General features: G+C 39.9%; 1 protein-coding gene across 1 annotated transcript; it reads left to right on the top strand.

Annotated features, from left to right (window-relative positions):
• The first annotated feature begins 503 nt into the window (after window positions 1-503).
• On the top strand, window positions 504-24820 carry hs3st1l1 (heparan sulfate (glucosamine) 3-O-sulfotransferase 1-like1). The gene is made up of 2 exons (XM_044373184.1): window positions 504-770; window positions 23362-24820. Exon 2 carries the CDS (start codon window positions 23555-23557, stop codon window positions 24494-24496), a length of 942 nt encoding a protein of 313 aa, XP_044229119.1. The 5' UTR covers window positions 504-770; window positions 23362-23554; the 3' UTR covers window positions 24497-24820.
• The last annotated feature ends 711 nt before the right edge of the window (window positions 24821-25531 follow it).

Below are 25531 nucleotides of genomic sequence, written 5' to 3'. Positions count from 1 at the left end.
GTGTACACTTCATTGTCTCATTCGAATTATTGCATTGTTTTTTTCCATGGCATCAATCAATCATATATAATATTAGAAATAGTTTTAATATAATTATTTAAGGTATAGGGGGGCATTTTTCATTAGGTGTATAATTACTACAATATACATAAGAATATAGCCCATCCAATAGATTTTGTGCTAAGCAGGAATAATAAATAGGCATCACCTGGCTACTGATATAACCTCTCCACAAGCTGTACACTGTAATACACGGTATAATAGACATATGCACATATAAGTGACAGTAGTAGTTGTATCATTTCCCACTCAAAGCAGATGATTAGATAGGGATTATTTTGTTAAGGTCTGAACTGCAGCTCTGCTAAGGCTGGGGATTGCAGAGTATCAGGGAGGAGAGCACCTTGCCCTGATCATCTGACGGCAGACAGCTCCTCCCCGCTCCCTCCAGTCTGCTACGCAAAGCAGCGGCTTGGGCACAACTCTCCCCGCGTCTCCACATACAGGCTCGTCTGCGTGAGCAGGAGACGGAGTCGAGTTATCCACTTTGAATAAAGAAGGACTCCGTCCCCCCCCCTGGTGTCTGCTTTCTAATGAATCAGTGATGAGAGTGGCCGAGAGGAGAGACGGACGCTTTTCTTCTTCTATGTGGACCAGCGGTGCGCAAAAGTGCGCTCCGTGGTTCAGCATCATCATCATCATCACCCGCTCCTGAGATCAAACCAAACCCAAGAGTCGCGCTGAGATCCTCACCGAACCCCCCCTGCGAGGTAACCAGATTTTCTCTTAAGATTTCCATTACTTTGTCTGTGTGAAATACACCGCCCTGGACGACACAGCGGTTCACACACATGCTTTTATGCAACACTTGAATCCCCGACGTCTGACAAAAGGATATTTTATGCTTTTGAATTCACGGGCGATTAATTTCTCAATTATGAAGCTAGAATAAATCCAGTATCGCCGAGCAGCCAGCTGAATCTCTGACATTTTGAGACATGATCATTCATTCATGTGAAATGAGTGCCTTGTCTTTTGCCTGCAGTTCACATTTAAATCCTCTGTGATAGAGTATTGATCAAACTAATTAAAATGCTACATCCAATAAATTAGCTTTATAAGCTCCCAGGAGAACAATCCTCTGTGCATCCTATTTGGTTGTGGCATAGAAAATCAACTTAACATGAACACTTTAATGCTTTAAAAGTTTTGTGGGAAATGTCATAGTTTATAGTCTTAACACAAGTGCAACTAACAGTAATTGCTACTCTCCTCTTGTTCTCGTAGCCTTGATGCAACATTGTTTTCCCATCATCATCATATCTCCTATATCTGGTATCAGACCTACCAAGTGAAATTCCAGCAGCCGCGTATCACCGTCACAGGCTGCAAATTGCCACAGGCTGTGCAATTCACCTTTAATTATGAGCATGTGGGTGTTGGCTTATGTGAGCTGGTGTTACTAGCTGCAGGATTTCAGAGGCATAAGCCGGTGTTTGACTTGAATAAGTTCTCTGATGAAATTCAAATGAAACTTAGTGTTTTTCAATCCATATCACATGGCTGAAGATGGGCTTTAATTGGTGCTATTGTAAAATAGTTGCATTCTTTTACAGTCTTTCATCAGAGGCAGCACTATATGTTCCTGAAAGTGGAAAGTGGGGTGTTAATGTTCTCACAATTATTATATGGGTTTAGACTGTTCATTACACTGAGAGATGCTGTATACTGTACAGCAGAAGTCAAAAGTTTGGACACAGTGGAAGGTGTGTCCAAACTTTTGACTGGTAATGTATGTCAGAGGTGAAAGCTCTCTTTTTTCTCATCAGCATTCTTGCAGGCTTTATGCTGCACTTTAAATGTTTTTATTCATTTTTTCATACAATTTGGTGCAAAATATAACTTAATATATAAATGAAATGTAAGCAAATACACTTTTAATCAAAGGGCGGATGTGTTAAAGTGGTATAAATATAATAATAAATGTTATACAATGACTGTAAAGAAAGAAAACCATTCCTTTAGTGAGAACTTCAATCGCTCAGAAAAAAAGTGGAATACAGACTGACATCAAAGGGCAAAAGTTCAATAGGAAAGGGGGGTCACCCTCGTTATTTTCATACCCGACTAATCAACATGAATGGGATGCCTGTTTATCTGTAGCATAACTGGGACAGATATTTTGTTTGCTTTCACCGTCCTGGAACTAAATGTGTAAGTAAAAGTGATGTTAGAGAGAAGGCAGAGGGCAGGATGGTCTGTGGGATTTTGTTGACAGTAAGTGTTTATGGGTCTGGTTGTAAAGACGATGGTTCAGGGAGGTGTGATGATTTCTAATTCCCCAAAGAAAACTCAAGGTGTCTCAGTGATGTACGACTGGACAAACATACAGGGTCAGAGGATGTTACTCTATAATGTGAGAACAGTTTCATGTGGGAAGGGTAGAAAGAGGAGGAGATGAAGAGAGAATCGGGTTTCTTGTGTAAAATTTCTTGTTATGATGTTTTGTTTGATCGAGTTTCTCCAGTTGGCTCCACTTGAGCAAAGAGAAAGAGGGGAGGTGGAAAAAAAGAACCACAAAACGAGAGTGCATTTTCTTTTCCTTAAGTTTTCCTAATCAAGAGCAATAGAAAATAACAAGAGAACGGAATTAATTTTTGATGAGGTTATGTTTGTTGAATTAAAGGATGAAAACTATTAGCTGAGGCATACAGGGATATTTGTTAAAAATGCAAATGGATTCCAGAGTTTTTTTTGTTTTTGTGGTTGGGGTTGTTGGTTGATTCTTTCCTCGGGAGATAAAAGAGTTATCATGAAAGAACCAGCCTTTTTTGCCCAATGCAATCTCAAGGCCTTCATTTCCGAGTTGAAGTAAACTGAACTGAATTTGAAATAATTATTTGTTAAGAAATTAGAAGGCCTATATTTATCTTTGGTGTTTGTTTTAACTTGCGTACTTATTTGATCAAAATGTAATTACCAAAAAGAAGAAAATTCAAGTTTTATTAATGTTTCTGCCATGATAGCGCATTCTGGCATTGTTATTACTGGCAGTATCTGTAAGGCAGGTTCATAATTCATTGCCCATAATATCAATTCATTTCCAATGGCCACCATAACCAGCTCGAGGGCTGATGTTGTTAGCAGTTGCTTAGCATTACCTATGATTTTAGCTCTCCTTACAATACTCTGTGAATCTGTACATTAGTTTCTGTGTGTTTTGATTCAAATCCTGGAATAACATACAGAAGTTTTGGATCTCTTCTGGTCATTTGCCATCACCAACATCTGGGCTGGTCAGTGTAGCTTGGGAAACAAGATGCTTGAAGCTTAGACACTCCACAAATATGTCAGAAATGGTTTTATCCTCAATAGCTGCAGTGTCAGAATGTTTCCTTACATTAAAAGTGAGGATAATTCAAATTTCAGTGACTTTAATACATATAGTATTTCCTTGTTAGAAGCAGGCAGGACTGCTGACTTCTATGGGACAGTGTGAAAGTGTAGCTTCCTCTTGTTACCATAGTGACTGAGTTCACGAGGACCAGGTATCATCATTTCCCGGTCGTTCTGTTAAATAGAAGTTGTCAGCTGTCATGTGCTTGATGATTGACTTTGATCTGAGCTAATGATCACTCTGTTCATCCCGGAGCTGCAGGACTCACTTCATTACGCTTTTGGCCTGAGCGGAATATGTGTGTGATTTCAAAACTGAAGACGTTTGACCTCGCGGATTCTCAGTTCTGCTGGCTTCTTGATTTTGGATATTTACACCGCTTTGATTAGGTCACCTGAAAACAATCACTCATCCTGCATTGTGATGGTAATGTCATACACAGGCTGATTTTTTGTGTGTGTTGGCCTGATCCCCTGTCTGCCTCCCCCGTGGACTGATTACTGATCAGACAAGCATTTCAAATCAGCCTTGTGGGGGGAAATTAGAGGATTAGCAACAACTTCATGCTTATTCCCTACGTATCTTCCAGGCTTCCAAATCCAGTGGAAGCCATTGTTATTTTAAGTAGCTTGGCAATTGAGCGTGGAAGCAAGCTCTAATTCTCCCAAGTCTTCAGAGATGTGGAGCGGAAGAAAGCTAGCGTTTTGAAGCTACCTCCAATGCTATTCATGCTCTTTCATGATGTGAATATGAGCAACTGAGAGAGGACCATGAAGCTGGCTGCCAGGACCTCTTCACTCCAATCGTTGCTTCATACATAATAGATAAGTAGCTGTAAGTTACAGTACAGGGGCATAACTAGGCTAATGCCCAGATTTGCATATTTGTGCCGAATTCCATAATTCATGAGTGTGCAGCAGGCAGTGATCCATGGTGCAAAGAGCCACCTTGGTCCATATGCTGTACACCATATCTCAGAGGCTGATACCCACCATGTGCACCAGCAGCATAGTGTTAAAAAGCAGCATCGAAACTGTCATTGGCAGCCACTTGGGAGCTGCATCTTCATCATCAAAAGCCTTGGAGTCTGAACTCAGCCTTTGGGAAAGCCTTATTAAAGGTGCACAGATTCTGATGTCAGAATCAGACAACAGGTTTTTTTCCTGGTTAATTTACTGCCATTCTGAAATAATAGGACAGGGAAGCAGTGGGTGAAAGAGCAGACAGCGGAGGGCGGTGACACCTTCTAGTGAACAGATTCCCCGGGCCACTTTTTCATCAAGAGGTTCAAGAAAGCCTGACGCCGCCATCATCGCCAAGTGTTATGAAGTAGATTTATCATTTCACTTGATGACGGGTTAAGTTATTTATTCATTACCTTTGTTCTCTGCCTGCCTCAGATGAGTAGGCACATGCCAGCCATATCCCTTATTACTGGTGATTGTGTGTCATACATCCTTTTTTTTTATACAGCACACCCATGTCTTGTCATATTTGTCAGATTAATGGTATCTGTCTCCGCGCAGAGATCATGACCCCGTCATGTGGAGTGAGATTTGTTTTGATTCAGATGCCTCTGCTCTGCCATATGTATCAATTTATTTTGTGTGGGTGTGTGTGTGGTGTTGTAAGGCTGAGGAAGGGAAAGAAGCAGATAGTGGTATGAGATTTCCACTGATTTGTGTTTGTGAAATATGTTCCTCATCTGTCTGCTGGCCTGAGAGCAGAATATTTAAGTAGCGTTTATAATTAGATAATTTCACTTGAACAATGCTCTGCATCAAGGCCTTTTTAATTAATTTTAAGATTTTAAGATAATCAGTGGAGCTAAAAAGGGACATCATGTAAAAGCTTGTGAATGTTTTGCATATTGAAGAGTCAGATCAGCTGTGGGATCCTCATTGAATAAAGATCAAGTGGTTGTCAGTCATTTTGTAGAAGAACCACTGGTAGAGCAACGTTAATTCAGTTTGACTTTATAAAGGAAGCTGAAGCCATTTTTCTCTTTTGTCTGTGTTTCCTTTTTCTTACACGACTGGTAGCAATTTTAAAGGGGCAGATGAATACCCATGAGAACAAAATGTCAAGCATTGGTTGGCCCTCCTGGCTCACGTTCTTGCCACCACCAGAAGGGAGGTTTGACATTTGTTCTAAAGGCGAAGATCTGGGTTTGTCTAAATATGAAATTTGATCTTTAGAGACATTGATTTAGGTTTATTATGGGAAGGTCAGACACCTAACAATGGCAGTGCAGTCAATCTGTGATTTGATTTCTAAGTTAAGCAGAGACATGAAAATAACAACCTCATAGTGTCTTTCAGATGAAAACCTTTAGTCCTTGTTAAACATTCAGTAGAACTAAGCTGTCGTTGAAGATCTAATTACCAAAAGGTCTAATAGGTCTTTTACAAGTAAATATACTGTTACAGTAAATAAGTACTTAAAAAAGATTCACACACACACACACTTATAAAGACTGGTCTCCAGAGAAAGATGTCTGACCAGTGTTAATGATGTCTCAGTCATATTACTGACAAAGGCTTTAGCAGCTATCTCTTGAGGCTGTGCAGAGCGCTGTCCATGGTGCTGAATGAGACTCTTCATCTTAGTGGAGGTTTTGGGAGGCAGACTGCCCAGAGGAGCACCTCTCCTTTCCCCCCACCTCAAAGGGGAATACTGCTCATCTGAAACTTGAAATTGAACTTTGAAATATGCTTTTCCTCTGCTTTAGATTTTCTCTCTCTTTCTGGCTTAAAGGCAGAGAGCTGACACGAGGTGTTGTCACTGAACTATATGTATGTTAAAGTCTGATCTAAAAATACTCCAGCAGCTCTCAAAAGCAATGATTAATAGCCATGAATTCATTGTGTATTTTGGTGAAACAGCTTTGAACAAATTGAATAACCATTTAGTATGATTGATATGCTCTCATAGGTAATAGTTAGATATTGCTTCTTGACCCCCTACCTGCACTCTGGTGTCACCTTACTGAAGAGAATAAAAATGGTGAATATTTCCAAGAACAATGATATGTTGCCATGTTTTATGCTATAAAGCAACTTTCCTTTTCATAAAGTGATTCAGCAGATATCCAAAGTCAATGCACAGAGCAAATACCATACTGCCTTTGTAAAACTTGACACTGTGTCAGAGAGGTGCTCATTGTATTCTATGCTCATTTTCAAGGCTCAGGTTACTGCTATTGTATTTAAATACATTACTTGGAATTAATAAACAGAAATCAACAACTACTTTGATAATTGATTATTGGATTAGTAATTTTACCAACAAAAATTACAAACATTCACTGGTTCCAGCTTTTCAATTGTAATGATTTGGTTCCATATGTAACTGTAAACAAAACAAACAATTTGATGTCACCTTCAGTTCTGTGAAATAGTGATGGGTATTTCTTTTTACTAGCTTTTTAAGACTAAACCATTTAATGATTAATTGAAAAGTAATCTGCAGTAATTGAACATTAAAAAATATCAGTTGCAGCCCTAATATAATGCAAATAAGTGCAGTCCTAGTCATCAGTGTAAAATGCCATGTGGTTTTACTTGATGTTATGTGCTGGACTATTTCTTGGCGAGGTGCAGTCACTTCCTGGAGTCTCCGCTGGTTGCCTGCCAACCACACGGTGAGGACAAGACCCCAGTCTTTATGCTAAGCAAAGCTAATCATCTCTTGGATGTAGTGCCATATTTAACGGAAAGGCATGAGAGTGGTATCAAGCTTCTCATCAAATTTTTGGCAAAAAAGCAAATAAGTGTTATTTCCTAAATGTCAAACTGTTCCTTTTAAAAGTAAACATAGAGTTGATTCAACATGCCGTCAAAAATAACTAAAACTTTTAAGTTTCAAAAAGGTCATACAGTATATTAAAGCAATATTGTATTGGATTGAATTACACTACATTACAGTAGGGTTTCTATTTTTCAGTAATGCAGTGCATGAGGCTGCTAGAGTCTGCCAGTTTTTTAGAAGATGGCTTTGTCATTTTACAGTTAAGTTCAGTGAGTTTACATCACAGATTTTTGTTGATCGCTTTTACTTGGTTCATTACTGATCTTTGTCTTCCTTTTTAGTTAAACTTATGCACTGTATTTAGTATTGGTTTGGTATAAGCTCTGTATTAGTATAGCCATGCTTGGTCCCAGCCCCAGTCTGTGACACAACACCAAAATACAAGTCCATATATTGGAAGAATTGAAAAGGGTCTGCAACAGTGTCTAGTATCATTTACTGGGCATATGACGATATAATCATAGACTGTTGGTATCTCCATAATTTAAAGCTTTCTTGGATACTGGAAACATTGAGATTAGCTTCTTTTTGTCCTCTTTCAGATGAGTGTTTCCTCCTTTTCACTTCATAACAAATTTGTATACTTGTTCTAATCTTGTAATTACATCATTTGTTGTTTCTGCAAATCTACAGCATGTGTGTAGCAGATGTTCAACATGTTTATCGTGATGCGTTTATTGTTTGATCAGTTGATAATTATGAGCAGCGATAATTTGGGTGTAAGAGGATAATGATGATTATTTTCATTTTTGCTCTTAGTTTTTATCTTCTAGGCAAACAAACCCCCCAAAAGAGGCACATTATCTCGTAAATGGGATTTAAGCAAATGACAGTAAATAATACATAGCCTAAAATGATTCGTTTTGAGAAAGCTTGATTTTTCTGTTTGTTGTTAGTAACACATGAAAATAAGTTCATTTGCAATGGATTTTGTCCAAATCTCCATTATCGCCAATATTCATGCATCATTTTAAATTAACCCACTTGCTAATCTGCATTTTAGAGCCAGATAAATATTTAATTGCATGCATTAACTGCAATACTTTTCCTAACTACATGCAAAACATACAGTATGTTCAATTTATGTGTTTGTGTACTCCATCATTGAAAATACTTCTCTATGTAGTTGCTCATATTTGAAGATCACACAGGGAGTTGACAAACAGATTGGTCCAAATTTGTATTTTAATTTTTAAGAGACTTAAAATTATCATTCAGTAAACATCCACAACAAGTTTTTAAAGGGGCTGTGAAAAAGTGTCAAATTACAGATTTTTGATAATATGCTTTTGTTAGTTCAAGCAGTGAGTGTGATATTAGCTGTCCAATTAACAGGGCTCGTTTGGCCCTGTGAAAATCTGGCAGAATTTGGCCCTCACCTTCACAATGAGTTTTCATCACACAGCTTCCCCTTAACATCGTATCCCTAAATAAACTGCAATAAGGTTACAAGGTGTGGACGTAATCTGCTCCAGATGTCTGGAGCACATTAGGGATTAGGTATGGAATTTGATGTCAGCTTCCAGAGTTTCAAAGAATAATATACCATCTTCATTTCATCACTATATGTAAAAGTACAGAGAAGGTGGTTTTGATCATTGTCAGGTTTTTTTCTAGTTTGACAGGCAGTTTACTAGTAAAGATTGAAATGTTCAAAAGAGTGATAGTAAAAGGCAGAATTTTTTCAAATGAAATATATTTGGAGTTGAAACAAAATGTAGAAAATTATTATTTCCCAAAAGTAATAGTTGATTAAGCCAAAATGCCAAAACTTCATTGGTTCCAGCCTCTCAAATGTGAATATTTGCTGCTTTTCTCTATCATATCATATGTAATAGTAAATTGTATTTTGGGGTTTTGGACTGTTGATAGAATGAAACAAACTATTTAAATAGCCTAAGTTAGCTTAGGCTTTGGAAAATTGTGACTGACATTTTTCCACTATTTTCTGACATTTTTTGAATAAACAACCATTCAATTAATTAGAAAATGATCGGCAGATTAATCAAAAAATTAAATGTATTGTTGATTGCAGCCCTTAATATATTTCCTAATAGAGATACCTTTGGACAAGTTTAGCACTTTTCACTAACTTAAAGTTCCTGTTCATGTGATTCAGAGTGCAACAGGTGAGATAAGTTGGGGACGTAATGCTGCACATACGTCAAATTCAACAAATCAGTTGTTCCTACTTTAATATGCAAGTTATGTTTGATTTTTTTTTTCTTTAAATGGATGAAATCACTAGAAAGGCACTTGGAATTATATTCTGCTATGGTTTTCCAAAATTTGTGCAGCTGTACCTGTGCATTAATGGTTTCCAGAGCAACAGATACAGTTGCAGTGGCATTTAATGCAAGGAACACTCCACAGGGGAAAACTTATTGCCCAGCAAATTAAACCATTACCTCCCCAGTTGGAGTCAAATATAGAGAAATGACTCATTTAATGTCTGATTACTCCCTAATACAGCCATCTAAACAATGGCAACCACTCAATCTCACAAGTAAATTCTGCTTCGGCTATTGGGCAGCTATTGCTTGTCAGGGTCACAGTGAAGTTTTATTAAAAGATGCATGCATAGAACACAAAATAATTCATCTGTTCGGATTCATTAAGAGATGGCTCTCTAGTCTGAAGATTCGTCTTCATTATCCAGCCAAGCACCAGGCAGATAACACTGCCTCATTTGCTTTCTGAGCCTCAATTTTCCCTGAACGTTAATGCGGATTCTCTTTTGTGTGGCTGTGGTAAAGACAAGCAAGCCATTTTCAATATGCACGCAGGATTACAAAGGTTAATCATCAATTTAAAGCTAATCTTTGTTAAATACCAATGGTGTGTGCTCGAGACAGATATAATCAGGCAAACCCCAAAACAATCCTCTATCTAAATGAAGTGAAAGATGGTTAATCTAGGCTTTACAGCAGGGGTTGATGAGCAAGGAAGGGGGAGGATTGCATCACACTTCCTGATTAATGTTCCATTGTTCCGCTGTTTGCTAAATTTAGTTGTCACTTCTGGTGGGCTAACCTCAGAAACTGTACCACTTCTTGCTATCCTTTTAAGTAGAATTAGATTGAGAGAGTCCCCAACAAAGCACACACATTTTCTTGCCAAGGTAAAGTGTGTTCATTCTGAACCTGCAGTCTGCTGGAGAAAATACAACTCATATGAATCTACTCATGCTTCATTGTTGCTATGGAGTTGAGATAATTATGGAGTTTTAAAATTATGCAATCATGGACGAGATCCCTCTCTCCCAGTCTGGGAAAATGAGTAATTAATTTTCTCCTTTTTTCTCAGTTAATATGCAGGCGACTGGGAACACAGGATCCTAGTCATTATCTGGTCTGATCTGGTGAAACATGTCTGCCAACTTGGCTAATTAAAATTTGAGCTAGCTCTCTACCATCCCACCCTGTTCATATTTGTCAAAGGTTGCACTTCATGATACAAAAGACAAATTGACTTTAGACGTTTAGGTTGCGTTGGTTTTAAAAGTATAGAAACTAAAAATGAAATCTTATAATCCTTTTGTCAAACTTGTTGACTAACAAGATAGGCAAAGGGCAAAACATTGCATTTCCCATTAACCTAGGGCATTTAAGTCTCTCAGGGAGGAATTTACAATAATGGGAAATAGAATCAGCTCTCTTTAATGGCTGAGGCAGTAATTCCATTGACAAGGTAGACTCCTTTAATAAAGATAAGCCCCCTAAAAAAATCAATAACCTGAACTAATTTCACAAGGACTCAGACTTGTCTAGACAAACACAGCATTCACACCTAACCAAACAAGCCTCACAAGCCATTTATGGAGGGCCTTTTCATTGATATTGCTTTGAGAACACACCAAGGCTATTTTCTCATCTTTTCTACAAGACATGGTAACAAAGCAGGCCAACAAGCAATCCTGCAGATGCCCTTTCAGTGATTCTTTTTATTCCCCCCATTAGGCCTCTGATGCTGGGTCCACAAACTTCTCTAATTAAGAATTCGTCTTCAGCAAATTCACCCATAAAATGTCCCATGCTGCAGAACGTGGGGTGATAAAAGGAGTTATTGGGCCTGCGACCTCCTTTGCCTCTTATCTCCCATAAACACTTCAGTTGGTTTTACAGGGCCATGGAGGCAGCGGAATGAGCAATAATCCAAAGGGGAATAGTGGGGGACTGATGACTTATTCATGAAGAACTACACAACAAGAGGGTACGGATGAAATTGACAGTGAGAAGTCCTCATATTTTAAGTTGTAATGGAGTTCTGATAAGTCTTGTTTCATACTTAAAGTTGATTAATCTTTGGCCCGGGCCTCATTTCAGTAGGCAGCATGGTGATGTTTTAAAGGATAAAACACAGGATGTATTGTATGTGCTTCTTCTTCCTTTTTTTTTTTGAAAAATATAAAATAATATTGCATACTCATTAGCCTTACAAGAGCTCTGACATTAGCTTGTGGGTTTAGTATCAGACTGGCAGAGACAAAGCTACGCTCTGCTGTGAAAGTCACCCTGCTGAAATGACATGATGTTTTATTCCCTCTATCTTCTTAACCTGATTCTGTCACATTCCCAGAACTGCACATGCACGGATATTGTCATTAAGTCGCAGACAGGTCTTTTCAAAAATGAGACTGAATTTTTTCCCCAGCATCTCACACAACAACTCTGTTTTCCTTTTCACATGCATCCAATTCAGTTAAAGCCAGGGGTGATTTTTTTTATTTATTTATTTTTTACTCACACCTCATCTCAGTTTGTGCATGCTCTAGTGATTTAAAGTGATGGCATATCCCACCTCGCTCTGCAGGCTGAACACAAGAAGTGTATGGCGGGATTGCATTAAAACCTCTGCTAGTGTTATGTTCACCAGAAAGAACAAGAGGAGAAAGTATAAAGTAACAGAGAGTGCCAATACTTGTGGTTAGCCTTCCTTGAAAATGTCTGTAAACAGATTCTCACTGGTTGTAGAAACTCGGCTTAAAGGCAGATATAAAGCCCAGCTGGCACAAGCATTTTCATCTCCTCTCAGGCAGAGAGGAAATTTTGCACCAACGTAAGGCTGACTGGAAGCCCGGTGCTACATAGGCAATGGTGTGGAGCCGCGCAAAGGCAAATGTTGTAAACAATGTAATGATAGAGCGTACGACAGGAGCTATGACGGTTTACATCCTCCCTCATTTCTGCCCAGTCAGACCTCTGAAGCACTCCCTGCCAGAGAGGCAGAGACTAGGCATGAGGAAATTGAGCTAGAGATTGTTATTATAGATAAACACTTCCCTTACGATCTAGTTTGCCCAGCAAGTAGGAAATTACAAGGATGTTGCACAAAGTTGAGTACAGAGGCAACTGATTTTATTTCCCTGCAAGGTGCCACTGCATGTACACAGCCACAGACTGTGCCCAGTTTATGTATAATCAATGGTTATTTTGTAAGTATACTTGTATATTTGTAAAGCTATATTCCAAATTATACTCCAGTTCAAAAATTCCTCATAGTCTTACATTTCTGTAAATATAGCATCATTTGTAGGTGCCACTTTTTTTTTTATTGAGATGTCATTTTGGAATAAGCTTCATTAAAAGAATGACTTAGCAAGTTTTAAACTCCTGCATTGATAAATGATTTATATACCCTAACACACACAGAGCTCTCTGATTATGTTACAATCAATGACCAGCATGTGAAGCAACAACTTGAATTACTTATGCAGATGAGGTAGCTTGATACTGTGAAAGTTCAAGTTCAAGGTCATTTTATATGGGCAAAAGAGATCCCAGAAATGTGTGGCTGTCAGTGTCACGGCCAATCCGCATAGGAAGTTTTTTTAGAAGCATTTCTGACGTCCGTCACTCCAGCATCTCATGAAACAGATATGCTTCCATTTTATTAACCTTAATCCTACCGATGGACCCCAGAGGTCTACTTTTTGTCATATCTCCCAATTCCACCCATGTAGTTTTAATAGATGGAACTATTTATTGAGGTCATGTTTGCCATGGGTCCTAATTTAAAGAACACACAATATCGGGGGAGAGGGGGGACAATTTGTATGAAAGAAAAGTCTGTATTTTCATTTTACACAATATGCAAATTAACGGTAACTTTCCTAAAATGATCATCTTTTTTTTCAGATGACATGGTGTTTCCTACAGTAGTTTACTCTTGGGGACCCCAGTCAGTAGTCCTTGTATGTTAAATATGTTGGTAGGATGACGGTTAAATGTATCAATCCACACTGATTCCGAGACATGTGTGAGTGACGTGCAACTTAGGGAGAACCCCTGCGTTTTTTACGCTTTGAATCTATTTTTGTTGCGTTTAGTGAAGCGTTATCTGAGCAGACAGCTGTTTAAATCACACAAATATCCTGCTTATATGAGTTTTGAACTTATTAACAGTTTCTACATTGATTGATTAAGGCTCCCAGTCTGTCTGTGAGCTCGCCTGTTTGACTACAGGCAGATTCCCCTCACTCGCTACAGTGGGCAGGGAAATAAAATCAATGAATCAATAAATACACTGTTAATTTCTTCCCATGGAGCCGATATGAAAACTTTCTGCTGTCAATCAACCTGGTGAGAGCAGGTAAGCCGGCCGCTGGTCAGGAGCTGCTGCTGACAGAGATGGTGAATGCAAGTCAATGTGATCGAATCGATGTGGATTGAACAGATAGAACATGCTTAAGGTGCAGACACACCGAATCCATTGATGGATGTCAAGTCGATGGATCCCATTCATTTTCTATGGAGAGCAGGAGATCTGGCCATGTGGTACATGATGGAAAATCTGAATATGCATAATCACGACTCAACCTCAACTTTATGCAATGAGGTTTGTCCAGCGCAACACAGCTGGCTCGTGAAACTCAAATCAAACTATCAAACTAGGCAGTGCTGATCAAATATTAATAAAAAATTATATTACTGCATTGCCTATTTCACGACTCAAATGTTTTCAGAAAACATACTTTACTGTACTGTTTAGCTCTAAAATGAGAAAGTTTGTAATGTAGCCGCCATTTTGAAAATGGTAGAGCAAAACCCAGCACTGCCCAACTTGCAGTACCTCACCCACCATGTCACCCACCCGCCAGAGCGTTCAGTGGTCCAGTGAGTCCAGATGCATCCTCGCCAGACTCTGTGTGTCTGTACCATTACGCGTTGCTCATGTCTCGCTTCCTATGTGGATTCTCAGTCAGTCTTATACTCTTTCAGTTTCTCTGATCTGCATCATTCACACATACAGTGCAAATAAACAAAGCTAATCCTGGCAGTATGTGATAGTCAAGTCATGCACACCGGAGGTCAGTAGGTAGCTGCTCCCCGATTTTCTCCAACTAGATCTAATTTTTCTGTTTGTAAGTGAGAAACTATACAGTATATATATATATATATATATATATGTGTGTGTGTGTATGTATGAATGTATGTATGTATGTATGTATGTGTGTGTGTGTGTGTGTATGTATACATATATACACACACACATATATATATATATATATTGCTATTTCTCCTCATGAACACTTTCTCTACCTCAGCATGCTTTGTCTCAGCTTACTGTGTATCCAGGGTGGCTTCATAATGTGTTCTCTCTTGTTTATTTACTGTATGTATTCCAGTGATATCCCACTGCTGCAGCAGGGAGCACCATATCCACTACTGACACATCTAAATGTATAATGCTTCGACCTCTGAAGCGTACAAACACAGGACACCCCTTTGGGAAACGGTTTTAAGTTGAATGCATTATTATCAGCTCACTAACTGCAGCCTGGTGTTGAATCACTTCAGTGCTTGGCAGCCAACAGCACATCACAGAAGGTCCAAATACTAAACCTCGAGTTCTGCAGTGCTGAATACATATTTGTGATGGCGGGAAAACACTGGCAGATCTGTGGTGTGTGCCTTCCAATAGGATGCCGTTGTGCCAGAGCGAGAAAGGTTTTCCAAGTTATATAGAACTGCAAACACCAGCTGTAGTTTGGGGAAATAAACACAAGATATCTAACTTGACCTCTTCTAAGAAAATAACATGCCCCTAGTGTACATACTGTATACCTTACTTAATATGTATTACATGCTTTGTCCTAGGGTACAGCTTGCACAGTACATAACTCAAGACTTGGCTAAGGTGGGATCACAGTCAATGTATTACTTAATGCTGTTGAGCTGTGAGATTGATGCTGTTTAATAAACAAGACTACAAGATTGTACAATTCTCTAAACATTGTGCATTTTTCTGCAATTTACTCATCAGAGCTGTGATATCTTTGTCAGCACCCAGCAGGCCTTCCCATAGTTTTTCTCATTAAACTATTCATCAGGCCTCATCAAAGATTAAGAGTATCCTCACAGTTCATTACAAGATGCCCTGCTTTTTATTTGATGAAGTAATTCATCCATAATGTATGTGTATATTGCAGTTTTCAGGATGCCTGCGAGACTGAAGAACATCATCGGCTTTCCAAAGGCTTAGACCCAAGGAGGGAGAATAAAGTTGGTGCATTTGTTTTGATTAAGCCGGCATTTCAGAGTGTTCCCTCTGCGGTGAACTGTAGAGCAATTACTTTACATGGAGAAGATCAGACTCATTGTGAGAAGTAGTGAAGGCTTGATGGGAAAAGCATGATAAGAATTACAGTACTATTAAATTGATAGAGCAGAATTAGCTTCATCTTTTTGTCTGTGATGAGGAGTCCGTTGCAGTGGGGCGATCTCAACGCCGTAGAAAGCATAGGTGCTTTATCAGAAGTGGCAGGCTGAATGAGGATCATCAGGCCTCTTTCTGATTGAATTCCTTCTTATAGTCTGTTGTTGTTTCTGACCAACCATGGAACACTTCCCTGAGTGAGTCAGCGTCCCTGGGATTGGTTGCCTCCACTCATCCAAGGGTGATGAGCAAGTCAGCCTATTTTATCTGCGAAAATGCCTCCTGGGAATCCAGACAATGTCAGTTGATGCTTGAAATAAATCTCAGAGCATTGACAAATGTCAAAGCTAAACTGCAGGATGCCTGGGCCAGGGAATGCAGCTGGGTAACAGAGACTGCTAAAGTGATCCTGTGTCAGTTGAACAATGGTGGGTTTAGGCTGGGTAACTGGAGAGGTATTGCCATAGAGAAAATGACATTTTGTGGTTCTATGCAGCATTTTTTGACCTTAGTAATTTCTGCCAAAATCAGGAAAAACACGACTGTTTTCATCTTGAATATTATGTATAATAGTGTGCGGTTATGTTTGCTGATACAGAGCTTTGTGAGGATTTTGCCAATGTAGCATAAACATATATTTGTTTATGAGGCACAAGCCTTCATCAAGTTGAATGGTTCATGTTCTACTTGTGCACAGATGGCAGTGGGCAGAAGGACTGGTAATTGGAAGAGGCTGCTTTCCATGCTAAACCACTCTGTAGGAAAAAAAAGTGCTGAAAATGCCGCTATACTGTCAAGGTTTAACTGTATGGAAGATCACAGTTAAAACACTGTAATTAGTGCCTGGGGCCACATGTGTCTGGGTGTACTGGCAAATGACAGATCACCCCCTCTTCGAGTCTGTAATGAATGCCTCTGCTGACATGTGGGTGTGGATTAGGTCATTGTCTTACTCATACACTCCCGAAATAGCCAAATATTGCCTACCATCAGAGCTGCAGTGTAATTTCCTCTAAAAACGAGGAAATGTTGTCTCTCCATCCTCACTGTCACCATCTTACTTTAATATTAAACATTTCACTAACAAAGACCACACAATTTATGTATGTGTATTACTTTACTGGAATTACAGTCGGGGATGGGAGGAAATAGGGATTGGGCACGAGGGAATGAACAGAGCTTCAAATGGGGATCAATGACAGACCAGGGGATGTAGCAGCAAGGAACCGAGGGAGTGAGACTCAGGGTGGAGGCGCATCTTGATGAGGCTTCACAGCTTCATCGTGCTCCCTATGGTTCCTGTAACGAAGAGATATAAGGATGAGAGGAAGCAGAAAAGGAGTTTGGGTTGTTAGACATATCTATATGGGTTGGCATGGGAAACTGGATTTAGAGCAAGACATGTTTTTTGTTCCTGAACCTAAGATATAATAACACTATGTTTAGGAACTGAAGAAAATGGAAATTAACCAAAGATAATGAGAAGACAACTAGCAACAGATGCTGCTGCTGACACTTATGTGAAAACAAAAGGTGCTAAAATTATATGAAATTAGTTTGTGATACTTATCCACCAGGTGGCCCCAGAGGAGAGTATTACTGTGATGCAGGTCCCACTGGCATTGCAGTGACTTATTTTCATGATGTATACCATCTTTGATCTCACCAATAGGAGTCAACATAGCAGTCAACTCTTGGCGAAGTGAGATTAAGACACTGTCACATATCCAGAACAGTTCTTTAATATTAGCCCATTCTTGTAAAAAGAGCTCATAATTGTAACCCTCTACGTAATGCTAACCATTACAGTCACAGTCTATAACTACCTACAGATCTCTGCTTTTGAGCTTTTATCCAGGGAAAGCTGATGCTTTTAGGAGCTTCTAGTCTTTTACAGTTGGGGCGAATGGATCCACAGAGCAGTAAGGGGGTTAAATGCCTTGCATACGGGCACGTCACTCAAGGGCACCTTTGTCATAGTTTTCTACTCACTCCCCAATTGCATTTTCCTGACCAGCCTGGAGATTGAAACTGGCAGCTCGCTGGTCTCAAGCTACCATAACCTCCAACATATTTATTCACCAGTAAGTGGCTGTAATATACCAGTAATTTAAATAGATGACTGACTACTCACTCATTATTTATTCACTCTATGGCAGACATTGTGGTAAAGCTGCCATTGTGGAGGGATTTAAATGCTCAGCAGTGCTCAAGGTGTCCCTTTAAAAGTCCTCTCATGCTGATGCAGAGCAACTTTTGGGGTGTTTTGGATACTTGACACATGGTTGGGAATTAAGATTTTTTTTTTATGCTGGAGGCTTACTTTTAAATGTGAGGAGAGTGTCTGTTTGTATGAGACATATCATGTTATCTATGGCAGAGGTTAGGAAAGGAAGAAAAGATTATACACTGCTTGATCCTCTGTGAGCAGCCAAAGCCTTAAGTTGTTGCAACAGAAATTAATAAATTGAGCCAGGAATCCCACTGTGAACCAAAACGCATCCATAATTGAAAACCCATGCTGTATGTGGGAGTACAGTTTCAGAGTTACAGTTGGATATGTGTGGGTGGTAAATATATTGTACTGGTTTTTGAGGGCTTGTTGGAGAGACCAGCTGAAGAAAAGAGGTGGGAGCAAAGTGGAAAGTGCAGGAGAAAATAGAATGAAGGTGCATGTGTTTCTGTGTCCCCAAGTGAGTGTTTTTTGGGAGGAGGGTCAGTGCATCTTACAAGAGATCATCTAACAGTGCTGTGAGCCAGTGAGACAGAGATATGAGACCAAGATGGAAAAAAGGCGAAGATAAGGAGGTTTGCCTCTGTATTCAATTCTGCCTCAGATTACATTTTATGTGTTCAGCTACTCTGAAAACAAAACAATCTCTGTGTGTGTGTGTAAATTCTTTAAAATGCATGACCACCGTAAGAAAAAATAGTAACCAGGATTATTGCTTTTAACTTGGTTACTTGTAATCAATTCATTTAATAGCACAGAAGCCACCCTTTTGTAATCAAGCTTTATTGCAGTAATAATTATTTTGTACTAATGTCTCTAATGAGCGCCCATTAAAACACACAAAACTGCCCTGCACAATCAGGGGAGGACTTAACCATTAGGTAAGGTAGGTGACTCCTGGGGGGCCCAAACAGCAATAGATTTATTCTGATGTTTAGATATGAAACATATAAAATTATGTTTCTATTCTAACTAATTATACCATGAAATTACGTACAAAAGGGCCCCCTAAGCACTTTTAAAAAAAATCATTGTCAATCTGTAAAAGTACCCTTGAGTAAATGAATGTAGTTTTTTTCACTGGCTGGTTCAGTGTGCAGCTCGTGTCAGAGAAGCAGAGGAAAAACCTGGTAAATTACTGTCAACAAATGAAATATGATGTGATATTATAGATTAAACTATCCAGCAGTATATAAAACTGCTAAAATGAACTCAACCTTGAACAGACATTAAGTAAATGTACGTACATGGTGCTAATAATACTTCTGCACTTAAAGTAAAATCTTGAATGCAGGACTGCTACTTTTAACAGAGAATTGTTAGTGTGATATTAATAGTTTAAAATTTTGAGCACTTTGTCTACCACCGCCAATACCAACATTCTCAATTACAGAAAGGATGAAAATAAGGCACGAAGGAGGCCCCATGACTGAGTTTGCCCAGGGTCCCCAAATCACTAAATCTACCCCTGTGTACAATACTTGCTGCCCGCCACAGCTAATGGCAGGGGGCCCTGCTGAATATGAATGAGGGTTTGTTCGATAGATGTATAGAGGTGGCTGTTTGGGTTCATTAGTGGGAACCTGGTTTCCTGTGGCGCTGAGAGCCTGTGGAGCCCGCCTCTTAGCCTGGTGGGAAAAATGAATAGTGCAGATCTGTTGGCTGTGCTGTGTAAGCTCAGGCAGTAAGCAGCCCTTTGCTTTTGTGCCAGACAAGTTTTTAAGGTGAGGTAATGGTCGGCAAGTGCAGCTCTCATGTGTAGGCTCTGTATCATGGGTTCAAGTGGGACTCTGGTATAGGTGTAATTTTGTTATATCAGTGATCGTATCTTTGTCTGTACTGAGCACAATTTCCATACCCACAAAAATGGGCAGGAGGATATCCCAGTGTGCAAGGCAGGGAGACATCTTGAGCATGTCAGTGGCCAATCACAGAGATAATACACAAAACCAAAGGCAGGGGTATGCTGGAAACAAACTAGTTCTTCTGTTGTCTGATCCCAACAGAGGGCAAAAGTGTTTATAGCCATTACAAACGCTTGAGGACGGAGTGAAAAACCTGCTATCAAAAAAGAGGGTGAAAATGTAATTAATAGTACAAATGGGATTATTGGTGCAGACTTTTGAGCAATCTTACTGTGAAAAAATTAAACCCAAGAAAGCTCAAAAGACAACTTCAAACTTCCTGCTTAATTGCTGAGCTCAGCACACCTGGCCAGTTAGCGTGAAAGGCAGATTTTTGGTTTTGGAAAGTTACAAAAAATGTCGGATGCAGCCCTGTCCAATTCTGACATCAGTAAAGTGTGGGTAGAGGGAATTTCAGACACTGTTCAACCATTTGACATGCATTCCAGTTGGAGCACACTGACGCCTTAATTCACTCAAGGTGCGTTAATTTAATTGACGAAGAGGGTAAAACACCCTCGCTTCTAGTGACAAATTGATTGCATCGGGTTCACCTTGAGCAATCTGATTGGAATTTTATCTGCAAAATACTCCCCAATGTCCAGACATTTTGTAAGAGAGGATGAGATTGCCCTGTAATCCACAAGGTATTAATGGTGTATATTTATATGACCACATGGAGAAATAATACAATGCATTAATGCAATAGAGTGCAACAGCAATAAAGTAATAAAACGGTGCATAGTCCTCAACTTGCAACTATGTCCATGATATTACCAGTAACACATGCATTCCACCATTGCTAAATTTCACCTTGCCAGTTCTGGTATGACCTCATGCTCATACTCACACCCACAGGAGATTACAATGGTGCCTTAAGGACATGCACATACGCATAACATGCAAACTCCATAAGCAAAAAAGGGACTGGAGCCAAGATTTGAATGTAGACTCTCTTGCTGTGAGGCAGCAGTACTCACCACTGAGCCACAACACACAGATGTTATGTGGGCATAGTTCTTCTATACCAACCTATGTACATGACACAGTTTTGTCTCCCACTGGCCCCTCAGCGTTCAGTGGAAATAGTCTTGGTTAAATGGTCTGCCAGATAGCGTGACTGCCATGTGCCGAATGAAAAGCCGGAAAGATATGCATCAAGTGCTGAATAAAGCAATAAGGCCCAGTGGAATGTGAAACAATGGCTCCTTCCAGGTGGTGGTGTGCTGTGAGAGGAGTGGGGGGAATTGGATGAGACAGAAAGCTCGTCTGGCTGCCTGGCTGTTAGCATTGTACTTGGCAGCTCTCTGCCAGGGAAACGCTGACAGGCAGGAGCGCCTGTCACAGCACATAAGTGCCTTCTTGCACAACCCCGGGTCCTGTAGGGCAGGTCGGCTCTCCTGCGTTCAGCTCACAGGCCCAGTCCCACACTCAAGCCATAGATTGTAGTGTGAAGCGGGGGCATGTGTAACAGCCTTTATATGGTTGAAAAACTCTGTAAGGTGAGAGAAAGAGCAATAGTGACATCGTAGGAAAGGGCACAACAGTAGTTAAACTATTTCGCTTAATTAGAGGGACAACTTCATAACTTATAATTAAATTATACTACAAACAGGGACATAAATAATTATAATAATAATAACAGTTGGTCACCAAAAACAACTTTAGTGTACATATTTCAGCATTTGTATGCATGCCTCACAGATGATCCTCTTTAAATATAATTAACTAACAGCTTCTGAACAAACATATTAAAATAAGTCATTACTTTCATATTAATGTATAATGAGTTTGACTCCCAAACTGGCTCCTATTATTTTAAAATGACATTTTTGTTTTCAAATGATGCATCTTTTTTTTTATTTTTTATAACTATTTAACTGTTTCCTCTGTATTTTGTAAAATAGAAATGCCATAAGAAAATTATATTTCATCAGCCTTCCTTTAGGAACAGAGTAGAATTTATGTAATTTTGCTGATGGTTATTGAAAGCACTGCTAAGGAAAGCTACTTAAAAGTGCAACTCCCTACTGCCATGAAGGCATGGAGAAAGAATACTTGTGTTTATTTAATGTTAATATTTAATAATTCATTTAATAATTTACTCTGTTCCCTTGCATCTTACTGGTAGAGAACAGTACACCCTGCATGCTGCAATTGCATCAAAATGTGTTGAAGTTACTTCCATAAAGCTGAGCCAATTTTGAAAAGAATATGAATCCCAATTATCTGTAACCTATCTGTTGCCTACATTATGAAGGATGAAAGTGTGTGTCTGTCTACTGTATGTATCCAGAATAGAACACTGTGTATGTGCGTCTGTTCCCTGGCAGGGAATATAAATATTGTTTAGATTACCTTACCGTGACCTTTGCTGTTGAAGCTGGATGTTTGCATAGCCTGGCCCTGTTGCTTTGACTAGCACAGTGTAAGCAACAGCTCTCTCAGCTTGTTTTCCTCATGAAGGCATCTGAAGACTTTTGTTTTTTGAATTAATTCTGTGACATTTAAAAAATGAGTTCTGCTATTTCAACTCGTGGCTTCTTGCTACGTAGGAGTACATTTTTAACATATGTTATTTCTTGGTTAAGTGAAGGCAAGCCATTTGACAAGCGCTTATTTAAGGCAACCCGTCCTCAGAAAACAAGCTTAATATTAAAATATTCAACAGCCCCCCTTTAAAAAAGTTCAAAAGACGAGACAGCAAAATTTTAATTTTCCCATGGTTTTGAAGGGCTCTTCAGCAATATTATAAGTCCAATTTAATGCCCTAAATCCTTCTCCTTGTGTTTGCTGGATTGCATTGCCCTAGTATTGATCTTTCTTGGCATGTATAGGAGATAAAAGTCACCTAGAAGTGGGAACTCATCTGATTTCCTGCAATAAATTTGTCTTTATACGTTGCCAAATGCCTTGATTTCGATGCTCCTGGGGGGATGTTAAGTGTATTGATTCTAGTGGAGATTTTGACCTGGTAAGGGAAGACAAAGCACTCTGGCCTTGTCTTCTGGCCTTCAGCCACACTTGCATATCTCAGACGCATTTTCTAACGAGCTGTCTGGCTAAATGTTTTTCAGCTGGAGAAATTACAGTATCAATTGAAAGTGACTTTATAGAGTGAGAGGAGAAAGCAGATGGGAAGAGGGGAGATGAAAAGAGACGCAAAGAAAGATGAAATGAGATTATCCTTTTCAGATGATACACTTATAACAGACATGGATTGTATTTATGGCAGGATTGCTTTTTCAAGGGAATGAGGAAAGTGCCATTTCACTATAATACAGACATTCATTCTGCTTTATATTCCTGAAATCTGAAAGCCTTTTCTTTTTTTTTTTTGTCTTTGTTCCCCCCTACAGATGTGCTGTGGACTGCCGATGATTTCTTCTCCTCCTCCAGTTCAGATTCAATGGCAGACAGAGACTGCACTTCCCACTGCTCTCGTTGCCTCTGAGCTCAGAAAGACAGATCTGTTCCACAGCTAAACCACAATCTCCTTTTCTTGTTTCTCTCTCTGTCACTTTGCCAATCTCCACTCTTCAGTCCATCATCATGGCTTGTTTCCTGGCATCTGCCTTTCTTTTGGTTCTCCAGACATATGCTGCCCCACCTGAGCTTGTCCAGGCAGGATTTGGCATAACACTGAACCCTATGGATCTTGGTCCTGGACTATCAGCCAATGTCTCTGGAGATGTGTCCTCATCTCCACCGCCAGGGACTAGCAAAAGAGCCCCTCATAGTATTATTATCGGGGTACGCAAGGGGGGTACAAGGGCGCTGTTGGAAATGCTAGACATACACCCTGAGGTTGCTGCTGCCGCCACCGAGGTGCACTTCTTTGACTGGGATGAGAACTATGCCAAGGGCTTTGAGTGGTACCGTGAGTTGATGCCTTACTCATACCCTCATCAGATCACAGTAGAGAAAACTCCAGGTTACTTTACATCAGCTCTTGCACCAGAACGCATCTGTGCCATGAACTCATCCATAAAGCTGTTGCTGATCTTGCGTGACCCAGCCGAGCGGGTCATCTCCGACTACACCCAGGTGTACTTCAACCGGCTGGAGAACCACAAGCCGGTGCAAGCCATTGAGAACCTGCTAGTGCGCAATGGTGCCCTGAATATCCGGTACAAGGCCATTCAGAGGAGCCTGTACGACATCCACATGCGCAACTGGCTGCGCCACTTCCCCCTGGAACAGATACACATCGTAGATGGGGATGCCCTGATCCGTGACCCCCTTCCAGAGCTTCAGAAGGTGGAGCGTTTCCTCAACTTGCCCCCCAGGATAGTGTCCACCAACTTCTACTTCAACCAAACCAAAGGGTTTTACTGTATCCGAAGTGATGGTCGAGAGCGTTGTCTGCATGAGTCTAAGGGACGTCCCCACCCAGCGGTCAACAGCACTGTACTCCAACAACTCCGCTCTTACCTACAGGAACACAACCGAACCTTCTTCAGGCTGGTGAAGCGTACCTTCGACTGGCAATAAGCAAATCAGATCACAAATAGACTCAAAGGAGCCAACACCTTTTCTGTGATGAGGACAAAAAGGGGCCATAAAGCACTTTACAAAACTGACATTTAAAAACCCCTTTGAATAGCCTCTTAATAACTACTGTTGTGATCTCTGGTTTCAACAGAGTTCTATATTTACACAATAAGGCAAAAAATATGAAAAACTGTAACTAGAGGCATAAGATTAAATGGAAGAATCTTCAAGCTTAATAAGTCATTCTCTCTGTGCTGGAAGCGTGTAAGTGATCAAATTGCAACGAAAAACAAGTTTATGAAACCGATGAACTTTTTTTCCTCTCTCTTGTTTGATATTCTTGTTCTTGATAATAAATTGTTCTGCTTTCAAATGTACAAGGACAGTGGCATGTTTCTATCCCTCTCCATTTCCTCCCGGCCATCAAAAACCCCTGAGCCCTCTAACCTGTTTTATTTAGGGAATATACTACGGTAGGCAGAGGCATTAGAATAATCCTTTGATTTGCTGTGGTGGAAGGTAGACATTAATGCAAGGAAATGGGTACCCTGGAGCAGCGCTTTAGTAGTACAGGAATCACTAATGGCTTTGGACATTGAAGGTAGCCTGTGCCCGCAGCTAAATCAGTCAAATCTCTATAGTCAGCAAGCTCACATCCACGGAGCTCTTCTTGCATTTCACCAGTGTTCTGTTAAACAATTTGCTCAGGTGTTAAAAGTAGCCATTAAATCATATGCCTAACAGCGCTGTAAAACATTTACAAATGATACTATGTCTGTGTAGATCTTTTTTTCCCGCATATTACCTCTTTCCTGAATTGCACTTAGCGTGCAGTTTTCCCAGAAACATCTTGTCGTCCTATACACAACAGATAGACATGGGTCATGTTTCTTTCATTGATTAGGCTTTAAACAGCAGCCAAAGCTACAGCTCCACTGGGATCTGATATTCATGTGATCTCCTCGCGCTGTCTGCTGGAATAAGCACTGTAACTCTCCCGAGGCAAACAGTCATTGATGCAACATTGGATCCGTA

This window comes from Thunnus albacares, chromosome 14 (genome assembly GCF_914725855.1).
Source record: "Thunnus albacares chromosome 14, fThuAlb1.1, whole genome shotgun sequence".
NCBI classification, from domain to species: domain Eukaryota; kingdom Metazoa; phylum Chordata; class Actinopteri; order Scombriformes; family Scombridae; genus Thunnus; species Thunnus albacares.
The sequence above is the reverse complement of the archived record's forward strand: the minus strand, read 5'-3'. Positions and strand labels throughout refer to the sequence as shown.